This window comes from Cydia strobilella, chromosome 4, assembly GCF_947568885.1.
Source record: "Cydia strobilella chromosome 4, ilCydStro3.1, whole genome shotgun sequence".
NCBI classification, from domain to species: domain Eukaryota; kingdom Metazoa; phylum Arthropoda; class Insecta; order Lepidoptera; family Tortricidae; genus Cydia; species Cydia strobilella.
This window is the reverse complement of record NC_086044.1, coordinates 11,893,394-11,907,226: the sequence shown is the minus strand read 5'-3', so window position 1 is coordinate 11,907,226 and position 13,833 is coordinate 11,893,394. Positions and strand designations below refer to the sequence as shown.

The window sequence follows — 13,833 nt, the reverse complement described above, 5'->3', positions numbered from 1 at the left end:
CGCAAGTTCTTTCATTTTTTTCAGTATTGTCATAAGATGAACTGAGGAAAATGTCAAATGGTTCTATGTGGTTCTAATATAATCCAGCCAAATAAAATATATGTTCGTTATTTCACAGGTAGGTGTCAACTGTAACAACTTGACATAGTCGTATTATTTTAGTTGAAACATTTCGGGAATTTCAGCGGTCATCTTGGTTTATTTTAATTATATTGTTGTTATTCCTGAAAGATTGCTGGAAAACGTGCTGAGTTTTTATTTGTAATGGTTTGAAGTTCCCTTTGTGATAATGTCTTGTGTGATCGAGGGCTGTAAATCGCACACAGGAAGAAAAGAAAATACGCACGAACCGATAACCTTTAATCGGTGAGTTTTGTTCAATTTTGAAGAAATTAATTTATAGGACCTGACCCTAAACATTGAAATCGATATGTTGTTTATGAAATTATTACTTGCATTCAAGTCTATATAGATTTTTGCATATATTTTCGAACTTTTCTGCTAACTATGAAAGGTTATATTTTTGGCATAGTGATGTATCGACCTCAGATCAATAACCTATCGACATTTACAGCTTTCTTATAGTTTGGCCCAGGACTGTCTCATTTTAATTGATGAGTACAGTCAAGGGCATAAATATATATACTTTCCCAGTCTCAAAAATATGTGTACGCTCAGACAATAAAATCGTGTTCACATATTTTTGAGCCATTTGTCTGGATCGATATTTTTGCCTTTGACTGTACCTATAGTTTTCTTTGTTCTTACTTACTGACAGATTGTGTTAGCCAGACTATAGTATAATACTAAACCGGTCAAGTGCGGGTCGGACGCGCGCACCAAGGGTTCCGTACTTTTTAGTATTTGTTGTTATAGCGGCAACAGAAATACATCATCTGTGAAAATTTCAACTGTCTAGCTATCACGGTTCATGAGATACAGCCTGGTGACAGACAGACGGACAGACGGACAGCGAAGTATTAGTAATAGGGTCCCGTTTTTACCCTTTGGGTACGGAACCCTAATAAAAAAGACATTAATGATCATTGATGATTGTTCCTTTTATTAATATTGTTGGTTTACCTATCTCACAAAACTCAATTTTTATTTCAGATTTCCAAAGGACGAGGAATAGGGGATATTACTGCAATGTTCTGCCACCAGAGTGCAGCACTAGCCTCTTTTAGTAAACCGTAGAGTAACTTACTTATACATACTGTACCTTTAACAGGTTTTAGACAAGTTTTCAGAGGACCTACCGGAAAACTCGAGTCCAAAATTTCGTTATCTGCCTCTTTATCGCTCGAACACGCAAGAGTGACAGAGATGTTAGATAACGAAAGTTCGATTTTCTTGTTTTGCGATAGACCCTCAGATTGTAGTAGTGGCGCCACCTACGCCGAGTTTCGCGTAATATTCCCTATTATTAAATTTAAAAAATATATTACACGCACGTTTTTTTTTTCATTTCCTATTTGGTATATGACTAGAAATTATACTTAGTTTTTTAGCATTAGAAAAAAAGGTAAACCATTTGCACGTGTATTTTTATTGACAAGTTTTTTTATAAATATAGCAAAATTTTACTTATGAAAGCAAAAATATGTAAATGATCGTATATTATATTTGTTGTGACTTATTTTCAAAAGTGTTTTTCGATAAAACGACACGTTAAGATCGCTCGCCTTCTTTCTAATGATAAGAAAACGAGAGGTATAGTTAGACGGTTCTGAGTGGTAGACTGCAAATGAGATAAAAGCTATATTAGGTACATGCATAAATCCTCATATCAGGCGGTTCTTTGAATACAAGGATTGCATAATTTTTATACTTTAAGTATAAAAGTTATGCAATCCTTGTATTCAACGAGCCGCCTGCTACAGATTTCTTGAGATTGCCGCGTTTTTTCAGGTTCAACTTTCATTAGCCAGACTATTATCAATTTGCCAATTTCGTGATTATTTTTTTACACGGCACATAAACTTATGCATAATTTATCGATATAAAAAGTCGACACAGTTACATCCCTAGCAAATTATCAAACTTATGACACCGTACGTAAATGAGAAATAACAAGCATATATACATCTCTTTTCGGCACATTATCTAATTCGTAAGGAAGTAAAGGACGGGTATACATATTTGCAAAGCATTTTTGCCCGGCTTCTATGCTTTAGTTATTATTCTGAGGCATGATGTATCTGTACGGCTCAAGCCAAGGAGTCGTAAGAGTCGATAAAACAACCTCAAAGCCCTTTAATTTCACGAAAGAGTACGCCAGGGACGCATTTTATCGCCCATTCTGTTTAACGCCTATGGAGAGCACATTAGGGTTATTCTTATTCTTATGCTTTTTTTTGTGTTACTAGTAAGAATAGCATATATTTTTAAGAAAATAAGTAATCTCTATATCAGTATACTTAGCAATTTAACTTCAGTTTTAGGTCAACCTAAATGTATTGTCCTAAGAATATTAAAAACATATTAAAACAAATTACAAGTGCGAAATGTCACGGACCGTGTAGTGTGCTTTCCCCGGATTTTGTGCTATTTAATTTTTTTTTTTTATTTTAAGTGATTTTGCAATAATTTATATCAAATATAAAAGACTAATCCCTGTTCTACAACACTGTTTAAAAATTGCATGGATATATAACGACTTTATATAATTTAAAACAACATATATTTTGTGCTCAGTTTTCGTGTCACCGCCGCGCGTGGCAATATAAACATGCGGTACTCCGTAGAAAATTATCTTTTCACACCACATGCTCGACAAAGCCGGATTATATATCATATAAACCTCACCGAAAGCAAGACATTATATCCCATGCCTTTAGCCGGGTTATAATGTTGTATGGAATTTCATAACGCCGGTCAATAACGTAATTTTCACTTTTCATAATCCTTATGCTATGACGATAAAGTCTAATTTCGTTAAGCAAAATATGTTGCACCCGCCTGCGGCCAGGTAATTAGCTGTCGTGGCCAACTTGATTTTCGAAAACCGAAGCCGCGGCCTAATAGATTCGCACGATCTTCATTTATTAAATCAAGTAGGCCACGCCGGCTGAAACAAGTTGCGAACTAAGCCTGTTTTTTATTGTCTCGCATAAGGTGAGAAAAGTAGAGTATGTACCTCGGGAATAAAACTGTTTTTGTCTTGGGCGCTTGAATCCCTCATTGCACTCAGGACTCAGTCTTAATTCCCTCGCTGCGCTCGGGAGTAAAACTGGGAGTCCTTTGTTACGTTCAGGATTCAATGTCGCGCCCGTGACATAAAACAGTGCTTTATCCCCTTGGTGTACAATCTACTATTACTACTTGCCAGTAGTGCCTTGCCTTTTAATATTATATAATATGTATTAAATAAACTTAGTTTTTAATCTAAAGTACCTAATGTACCTATCTTACCTTATATTAAGTATAAGCTTAAGATTTAAGATAATTTAAGATAATTTTGGTAAACCTTGTAATTAATGGAAGAGATGACGTCGGCTTATTAATATTTGCGGTGCACTGGTATTTGCTGTATGTGTGTGTGGTTGTGACGTCATTATTTAAGCTACTCCATACCACTTGCGCGACATATAAGAAAGATGCACCTATAGATGCCTTCTGGCACAAGTATCTGTTTACTTAAAAGAAGGTTCTTGTTTTGATTCTAGTTAAAACCTGTTGTGTAACCAATAAATCATTTTTCATTTAATTTTTTCATTTTAAAAGTTTTTTTTGAACAGTAACACTGTGTTGTTGTCAGATTTGCAAATGGCTGAAGGGAGAAGTTTTGTCGAAAATCGTTTCTTTGTGTTCATTTGAAAATGGTCAACCTTAACGCGTCACCACCGTGTTTGAGTTTTAAAAGTAAGTATCAGTTTCAGGTTATTGTTTGTTACACAAGATATAGCTAATACATTGCAGATTAGGCTAATTGCTTAACATTTGCAAAGTCTAAGGTAATTTTTAGGTAATACCGAACATGTTGCAAATTATCACGACCGTGGCCTCAAAAATCGGTCACCACCACGGACTTTTGAGTCCACGTTCGTGACATATAAACACGTGGTCGTGATATTATTAGTTCGTTTGTAGGCCAAGCAATAAGAAGGTATAGAGGGAAATGCTTGGAACACAATTTTTGACTTCGTAGCTTTGTTTGGACTATTTAGGAGGTGAACATATCAAAAGTCCCCGGCCGTAATTCTGGTGCTGGGGGGGAGAGGGGGGTTTGAAGATTCCATTTTACGGTTTTTCGATTATATCTCGGAAACTATGCGTCTGAGCGACTTGGCCACTTATACAAAATGAAAAGAGATTTAATTTGTTACAAGTTTTATTAAGTCAAGTTTTTCGATATCTTGTATAGTTTTTGAGATAACCGCTCTTGAAGGTTTATTAAGGGGCTCTCATTTTATGGTTTAAGAAGAACTTTATTCTCAAAAAGAATTTACAAAATTCGCTTACTTGAGAATACAAAAAATTATAATAAGTATATCTTAGGACTGCGACCTCCAAGAAAACGAACTGTTGCCAGAAAAGTGGGTTCGGTTAGAAGTGTTAGAATTGCGACCCTCAAGAAAACGAACTGTCGCCAGAAAAGTGGGTTAGGTTAGGTTGGGTTATAACTGCGGCCCCGAAGTAAACGAACTCTTGCCAGAAGTGGGTTAGGTTAGGTTAAAACTGCGACCCCCGAGAAAATGAACTGTTGCCAGAAAAGTGGGTTAGGTTAGATTAGAACTGCGACCCCCCATGAAAACGAACTTTAACAATATATTCGGAATAATTTTTTTTCGGAAATTTAAAAATTGGGGTATTTAAAATATAGGAATGACGTCAATTCAGAATTATAAAATTCCTTATTCCGAATTTCTGATCTGATTTCTCTCTGATGAATTCAGAATTCGTGATTTTAAAATTCGGCGTCTGTCACTGCCACAATTGTTATAATCGGAATTATGTGGTTCGGAATTTAAAATTTCGGAATAATGGCAATTCTGAATTCGTGATTTCAAACATCGTAATTGTTAAATTCGGTGTTTGTCACCATCGGAATTGTTATAATCGGAATTATGTGGTTCGGAATTTACAAAATTCGGCTTTTCTTGTTTTTTGTAATATAAATCCTCGTGATTTTCATCATTCGTAATTACACCAGTCGGAATTTTGATGGGTCGAGCATTTAAAAATCGGAATGATAAAATTTTACATTCTAAAATTCGGAATAGTTTTTCGGAATTATGTAGTGTACCCGGAAACTTTTATCTACCTAGGCTACAACATCAGCAACAATCCATCCAGCGAACCATCGTGCGAGTAGAAAGTGCGTAGGAGAATTGACATGACCAAGAGCGCCATGTCTCAGCTTGGAAATGTCTGGAGAGATAGCAGAATTTCCATAAAAACCAAAGCCAAACTGATACCGACTCTAGTCTCCTCGATCTCTTCGTATGGCATTAAGACGTGAACATTGAAAGCTGCTGACCGCAAACGCATAGATGTGGTGCTTGAGAAAGATACCCCGTATCCGCTGGACAGCATTTCGGACTAACGTCTCCATATTGTGAGAACTTAAAATCTCGTCGCGGCTGTCATCCGAATGTCTACGCAGAGTTCTTGGATACTTCGGTCATATTGCAAGGAAAGACGGTGGCAACCTCGAAAAGCTTTTTGTGTCCGGCAAAGTGGATGGGAAAAGGCCTGGATGTGGACGCAGTCCAATACGTTGGTCTGACCAGATCCGCACCGCTCTTGACTCCACAATTCTCATGGTTCTCCACACCACCAAAGACAAAAACAGATGGAGAAAGATCGAAAGAGAGAAAGTGATACAAAAGGGAGGTCACGACCCTCAATATTGAGGAATACGACGCAAGGAGGGGGAGATATTTGCAATTTCTATTGAACTCCACTTTATAAATTGCATCTTACCTTTGCTTCCTTATTCCCGACAAATGTGCGTTGTGGCTCGTAGTTCAGCGGTTTCTTCTCGGGGCGCGGATTAGGTGCCGCGCAGCACTGAACGCGCCCTAGGTGCTGAAGCCCATGCGAGCTCTGCCACAACCCCACAGCTATCCGTGTATATAAAACCTGCCGCCAAAAGAAACACATTAAATCATTTTTGGCAGGTGCACGGTGAATCAGGCATGATACTCACGGACTAACTTGTACCTTCCACTTTGTTTCGAAGCGCACACGAATAAAGTTAAAGTTAACGAATTTGTACGGCTTAGGGTGCGGTTTGCGGCACGTCTAGTGGATTAAAGCTAGTGGAAAAAACTAACTGCGGTATTTGTGATATAATTGCTTTCCTGCAAACACTTTTAGGCTTACTACAAACAATGCACGAATGGCGGTATTTATTAGCTGACATAATGCCTCTAAATATTGTCTGTTTCCAATTTTTAGTAAGCTTTGGTTTGGTATTTCATTTTGTTTGGTACAGTAATAAATACATAAATATCTCTAGCGGCCCCTACATACAAGGAAAACTGACAATTAAATTTTGAATCAATGATATAAAAAAATAAATTTCACTTTATCAAAAAATGGTTCCTGGAGACCCGTATTATTTTTGAAAGACCTATCCAACGATACGCCATGACACCATTGAGTTATAAAAGCGAAAAAAAAATTTGAAAAAAAAAAGTTTTTGCAGGTTTTATTTTACCGTTCTATCGCCATGCATGATTTATGATCCATGCCAAATTGCAGCTTTCTAGTTCCTACTAGCGATTATTAGACCGCGGGCCAGGAACAGATTTCCATGACCAATCGCCTCCCGGGCGAAAACTCGTATAGTGGTTAACAGCTATGTATGATGAACCCTCGTGAACGTCAGCTGCCGCTCCGTTGGTGGGTTGAGGAATATCAGCAAATAGTCTATAAAAAAAATTTAGTCATCGCCTCCCGCTTGATACTTTGTCAGATGATAAGTTTAGATGCTATTGTGAATAAACAAAATCGTCAGCCGATTGTATCGCTGTGGAAAGACCGTCGGCTGGTCACATGAACATGTAAAAAAGAAAATTCTTTTCAGTCATCTTTGTCATCGCCTTCCGTTTGATACTTTGTCAGATGATAGTTAAGATGCTGCTATCGCGGTGGAACGACCGTGTTACGCGTTTCGGTGGCTGCTATTCCTCAACCCACTAACGGAGCTCGGAGCGGCAGCTAACGTTCACGAGGGTTCATCATACATAGCCGTTAACCGCTATACGAGTTTTCGCCCGGGAGGCGATGACTGACGAATTTTGCGCCTGGCTCGCGGTCCATACGGAGCAAAGCCGCGGACGGACTGACAGACGGACACAGCGAAACTATAAGGGTTCCTACTTTCCTAGTTGACTACGGATGGAACCATAAAAATGGGTGTATGTTGTCATCTCATAATTTTGATATGACAGTATAAGAAAGAAAGAAAGTAAATAAAAATAAAAAAGTGTGTGCGTGTAATCTTTACGCGCGATTGAAGTAAAACTTCTTTGACGATGACGTTTATCGCTACGTTGGCACTTTGACGTGTGTCCTATTGTGCGTGTGTCACTACTGAGCGTCACTTCCGTCAGAAAAAAAACGGAATTACCCTCTAATAGTCGCGCCTAAAGAAGTTTTACTTCAAAAATATATTTATTTAACATCATAAACATTGGACAATACTTTGAAAAACACATACAACACAAACTAGATGCTAAACGGGATCCCCACAGCATAATGCCACGGCAAGCCATGACGCTGATTTTCAGTGGGTTAAAACTAAGCTACAACTAAACTAAAACTAAACGAGTGACAACATAAACGTCAAACACAAATTACAGAATACCGACACAATGAAGAGGAAAACTGCAAAATAAAATAAACTGAAATTAGGCGGTAGATAGATATTTAACAATTTGTTCAACGTTGCGCATACTAAATAATAAAAAGCTTGGCTTGCATACTAAAAAGACAGACACCATTAAATATCAACAAGCAAGTGAGAAATAGCTTAGAAGATACGACTTGAACAAGCAAAAAAAAACCGGCCAAGTGCGAGTCGGACTCGCGCACCGAGGGTCCCGTACTTTTTAGTGCAACAGAAATACACCATCTGTGAAAATTTCAACTGTCTAGCTATCACGGTTCATGAGATACAGCCTGGTGACAGACAGACGGACAGACGGACAGCGGAGTCTTAGTAATAGCCAACAGGGTCCCGTTTTTACCCTTTGGGTACGGAACCCTAGAAAATAAGTTCTTAAAACTATTAAGAAAGTTACTAAATTTGATCGTTCAGCAAGTATTATGCTCGACATTTGGACTTAAAAGTGTTAAGCAGGTGTTAAGCGATTTCAGTGCACGGATCGGCGGCGGAATTAAGTTCCAGCACTTCGTGGCAGTATATCTAAAAAAATACTACAAAACGCTGCTGTCTGGTGAGAAGGACAGACAAGCTGAAGAAACCTTGCGCACCTAACCTCGTTGGACCTGGAATTGCGTGACCGTGCGTGGCTAAATGGAGTCTTTGACGAGTAGACATTTTTAAAATGCGATTTTGATTCAAATAGGGCGTCACGTGAGCGCGCGGCGGAATGTTATAAGTGTTATAACAAAAACGCGCACAGGCATTTTGTATTCGCTGAATCAGCCACTGCGTAAGCGACAACAAACAAGCGCGGTCGCCATAGTTTAGTGTTGCGAGCACCAGCGTCTCACAGAGTTTAACTCTTAGCGTACTCTTAGTTCAACATGTAGGAATTCGCGTATTTTGTACAAAACTTTCAATCGGTAGAAGCAGTTGCGAATTGTGTTCTGCACATGTGTTTCATAGCGAAGTTCGCCATCCATGACGATTCCCCGATTACGAGCTTCCTGGATACGTTCTAAGGGCTCATTGTCTATATGTACTAAGATGTTACATTTAGATATACAGGGTGAAATTTTAACCACTGTTCATATTACATAGTGACTTTATAGGTCATACTAAACAACTTTTTTTATAGGGCCAATAACGAAATCGCGAAAAAAAATTTGGCTGTTTCATACATTCCGGCTGATGTGATGCCGGCGATATGCCGCTAATTTCTATGGGATAGCCAAAATTTTTTTCGGGATTTCGGCATTGGTCCCATAATAAAAGTTGCTCGGTATGACCTATAAAGTCACTACGCAGAACTGTTAAACGTAACGGACGGTTACAGTTTACGGTTCAATTTGTACTGGTTAATGGTTAATTGCATTAACGTTTCGGCCATCACTGCTACGCAGAGTATGAACGGTGGTTAATATTTCACCCTGTATTATCAATTTGATTTTTAGACTCAAGAATAATATATTTTGATTTTGTTGGATATCTAAAACAATAAGTACTTTCTTTTTAAATTCCCCTTGACGCTTAAATCGCTGAACCGATTTCGTTGAAATTTGGTACAAAGATAGTTCTGTTTGAGTCCCGGGACAGGACATGGGATAGTTTTTATAACCAAAATCATCTTTTGAGGGTGTGAACAGTGAGGTGGAAGTTTGTATGGGTAATCAATAACCGCTGAACTGATTTAGATGAAATTTAGTATGATCTATTGTAGTACTTTAAACATGCGATGAGTTGCCTAGTAGGTTAAAGGACTACCTGGTTTTTATATCTGAAGAATGAAGCTTGAGAAATATAATATTGAATCATATACTCCTCAATGGGAAGTACTTACCCTATAAATTTTGATTCCTTTACGTGTCGAAATATACGTATACTTATTATACAGGGTATCCCTAGCCATTGGACAAAGCCGAAATGTACTTATGCATAAGGGTATTTAGAACCAGTATACAAAGTATCATAACAACCGGTGTAGCGGTTACGAAGAAATTACATTTTTTTTAGGGTTCCGTAGCCAAATGGCAAAAAACGGAACCCTTATGGATTCGTCATGTCTGTCTGTCTGTGTCCGTCCGTATGTCACAGCCACTTTTTTCCGAAACTATAGGAATTATACTGTTGAAACTTGGTAAGCAGATGTACTCTGTGAACCGCATTAAGATTTTCACACAAAAATAGAAAAAAAAAAATTTGGGAGTTACCCAAGCTTAGAATTGACTCAATTTTTTTTTTATCAAACCCATACGTATGAGGTATCTATGGATAGGTTTTCAAAAATGATATTGAGGTCTCTATTATCATTTTTTTCTAAACTGAATAGTTTGCGCGAGAGACACTGTGGTAAAATGTGTTCCCCCCCCCTGTAACTTCTAAAATAAGACAATGATAAAACTAAAAAAAATATATGATGTACATTATCATGCAAACTTCCACCGAAAATTGGTTTGAACGAGATCTAGTAAGTAGTTTTTTTTTAATACGTCATAAATCGTAAACCGCAATTTACCTTTCACTCACGTTTCACATAAAAATACATTGTTTAAATTGTGTAATGTACGGGACCCTCGGTGCGCGAGTCCGACTCGCACTTGGCCGGTTTTCTTTACTTTGGTGCAACTTGTATGTGTTAGTAGCTCCTGAGGTCATAAACAGTATGAAACCTTCTTGGACCTTTTTGATTATCTTTTTTTGTTTATGACACTGTTAAGATTCTGACTTTTGACAAATGTCATCATTACCGCATATTTTAGAACAAATTGTCAAAAGCACTGCCAATGATTAATACAGTATGTTTCTTTTTGTTGTCGATTATTGGAAATAATTTTTGTTTGAAAAAATATTTTTTATCTTTTGTTCTTATTAAAAAATAGCATTCCTGAGATACTAACCCTACGTGGGATTTCAGGGTTTGTCCAATAGCTAAGGTCACCCTGTATAGCATTATACTTATTAAAACTTGGACCGAAAATAAATGAAGTGGATACCATTTTTCCGTAATAGCAACCTATATAAGTTGTTAGTCGTTAAGAAGATTCCCACATTAAGTCTCGCTGCAGCTCGAGAACCCAGCGGGCTGGAACGACAGAGCCCGCCGGTCGAAAGATTTATACCACTGCATAATCACTATGGAAACTGTCCTCGGGTCTTATTAAAATCTGACTTTTAGGCAAATCTGTTATTTGAAACATTCATTAAGATCAGAAGCGGGAAATATTCATGTGACAAGAGCGCTTTTTAAACACTTTTATTATAGTTAGGATAGAAGTAATATCATTTGGCTTCCACGTCCACGACGTACTATTATTAGGTAGGAACCACACTGGTTGTTATATAACGTTATAATATAACATCATGTGACAGGGACAACATGACAGCATGACTATCAATATATTTATTATAGTATTATATTATGTTGTCCCCGTCACACAATGTTAGGAGGAGAATTTTTCGTACCTAGTTCTTTGTAGAGTTGGTGCGTTAATCAATGCGTCTATTTTAATTAATACCAGAGGATCTTACACGATAATAAACAATTAAAATTACTTAATACATTTAATAATATTTGGATACATAATATTGTCTTCGGTTACCGCGATAGTTACTCATGAAATAAAACTATGAAAACGGATTATATACGCGATATAATCCGTTTTCATAGTTTTATTTCAATATTTGGATACGTTAACATCCATACTAATATTATAAATGCGAAAGTGTGTCTGTCTGTCTGTTACCTCTTCACGCTTAAACCGCTGAACCGATTTAGTTGAAAATTGAAATTTAGTATAGAGATAGTTTGAGCCCCGGGGAAGGACATAGGGTAGTTTTTTCCCACAAATCATCCTTTAACGGGGTGAAAAGGGGGGTGGAAGTTTGTATGGGAAATCGATAAAAAGGAGATTGGATAAAAAATAAGCTACCCAAATTACTAACTCCACGCAGAAGAAGTCGCGGGCAAAAGCTAGTAAACTATAGTTTTTTTAATTTTTTGTTCAAACTTAAAAGAAAAAATATTAACATGCTAATGTTTTTTTTAAAGTTAATTGTATACAGAATGATTAAGTATAGACTTTTTGTTTAATTTCTTGTTAAACTTTTCTGTTATATCCAGTCGAAGATAAAGGTGTCCACTGTGCCCGCCCGCGTTTCCTCTTAAGTTAAATAAAAAAAAATGTTAGGTTAAGTTACTTAGGAAACCTAAACAGATTAGATAAATATTCGACTGGTCGTATTAGGGTTTCTTGGTAGTGTAATTTCGTAGGAATAGTTCAGGTAAATAGCTCATTATTTGAACACTAATTATTTAATTAATTCGTAAGTAAACACTTATTAAATTGGAGTAAATCTGACCGAAGTTGAATCACACTCATGGCTTCTAACGTTGTTATGTTCCAACATGATTAATTCGCGCCTAATCAACCTTTATTTTACTAGATAAAAAACTAATAAGTAGGTATACAAATTGTTTGATTTTCTTCATTACGAGACTGGGATAATTAACTTACAACTTAACTTAAAGTCGCGATCCAGAACTGGAACAAAGTAGATGCAATTCAAAAGTTGAAAAAAGTTTTAAGCAATTAAATGGAAAGCTGGCATCCGAGTAATTAATGCAATTGCTTGTGCTCTACTGCCTAGCTCCTAAGGTTTACTCCAATAAAGACCATAAGGAAGTGTTAGATTAATTATTCATGATTGTGTAGATTGGACACCGACCTCAGCACACCGCTTCCCTGAGCACGAATCTATATCTATGTATAAGTTTGGCACAACAAACACTTATTAAATACCCCTCTGAAAAGGTGATAATTAAAAATTTAACGAACTTACCTGTAAGTGAAGTTCGATTCTAATTATATGACGCTCGCTTACAGCTCGCGCGCACAATATCGCCTCGTGTGTAATGACCAACTTAGCACACTTGTATCACAATGTACTAATGTGTGTGTATTTGTATACTTAATATACTTTAGCACGAAAGTTTCTAATATAAAGGGTGCGAAGTGCATGTTGGGGGTAAGTAAAGCGATCGCAGCGCATGCGGTGGTAAAAATTGGCACTAACGGGAGTTAGCGTCATTAACATTTCATACAAGTTATATGGCTCGAAATGGAATTTACGATTACTCCTGAGATATTCATTTAAATTGTGTGGTGTAAGGGACCATTGTTATCTGTATGAAATGCTCAATATAACTAACGTATTTAATTTGACATTAAATACTGTATCCGTGTAAATAGCTTTCCAAACACCACTATATTATGAAATCTATTTGTAGAAATTAGGAATGGTTGTAGTAAGTTATCCTGAAAAGATAGACATGCTCGTCTTGGCGTGGGTACTGCCGTGCCCCCAGATACACCATCGCGGACTTTTTTGTAGATTAATGAAAGAGAGACCATTCCACCACAGATTGTGTTGTTATATATTATGTTGTTGATGTTATACGGATTGGGCAGCGTTTTCGATTAAAAGCTCTTAGCCAGCGTGTTTTTTTTTTCTGGCTTAATTAACAAATATTTCAACCAATTTACACAAAACCTTAACAAATTATACGCTTTAACCTTTCTTAAGAGGTATTCACCTATTCATAGGTGAAAACCGCATAAAAATCCGTTAAGTAGTTTTTACTGAAATTATTAGGATTTACTTACTTCTCGCTTAATAGTTGTGACAAAATACGGGCCTATATATAACCGCTGTGTGGCGCTGTCGCCGTGCACGGTCTCATATTGATCATGAGATACATAAATGATAAGATATATTTCGGTATCTTACGGTATAATTATATTAATATATACGAGCATTATTTAGTCTTAACTTCTGTTAAATAAATGACCAGTGTTAGAAATTCTCAAGCTCAATCACATAAACACTTCTAACAAAATTAAACTTAACTTATAGTAGCTACAGACAACACCAAAGGTAATGTCTGTTTTCTTTTAAAACAAGAAAACGTTAAATAAATAAGTACTTAGTTTTCA

At 36.9% G+C, this 13,833-nt stretch overlaps 1 protein-coding gene and 1 long non-coding RNA gene across 2 annotated transcripts in view; one reads left to right on the top strand and one right to left on the bottom strand.

Annotated features, from left to right (window-relative positions):
• LOC134741106 (uncharacterized) overlaps nucleotides 1-10,344 on the top strand; it is an 82,968-nt gene extending 72,624 nt beyond the window's left edge. Inside the window, exon 2 of the long non-coding RNA XR_010127845.1 lies at nucleotides 10,061-10,344. This is a non-coding gene — a long non-coding RNA (uncharacterized LOC134741106). The remainder of the gene's footprint in view (nucleotides 1-10,060) is intronic.
• LOC134741064 (trissin receptor) overlaps nucleotides 1-13,833 on the bottom strand; it is a 121,035-nt gene that overhangs the window by 3,494 nt on the left and 103,708 nt on the right. The window contains exon 7 of the mRNA XM_063673826.1: nucleotides 5,929-6,087. Within this exon, the coding sequence (XP_063529896.1) occupies nucleotides 5,929-6,087 (159 nt within the window). The remainder of the gene's footprint in view (nucleotides 1-5,928; nucleotides 6,088-13,833) is intronic.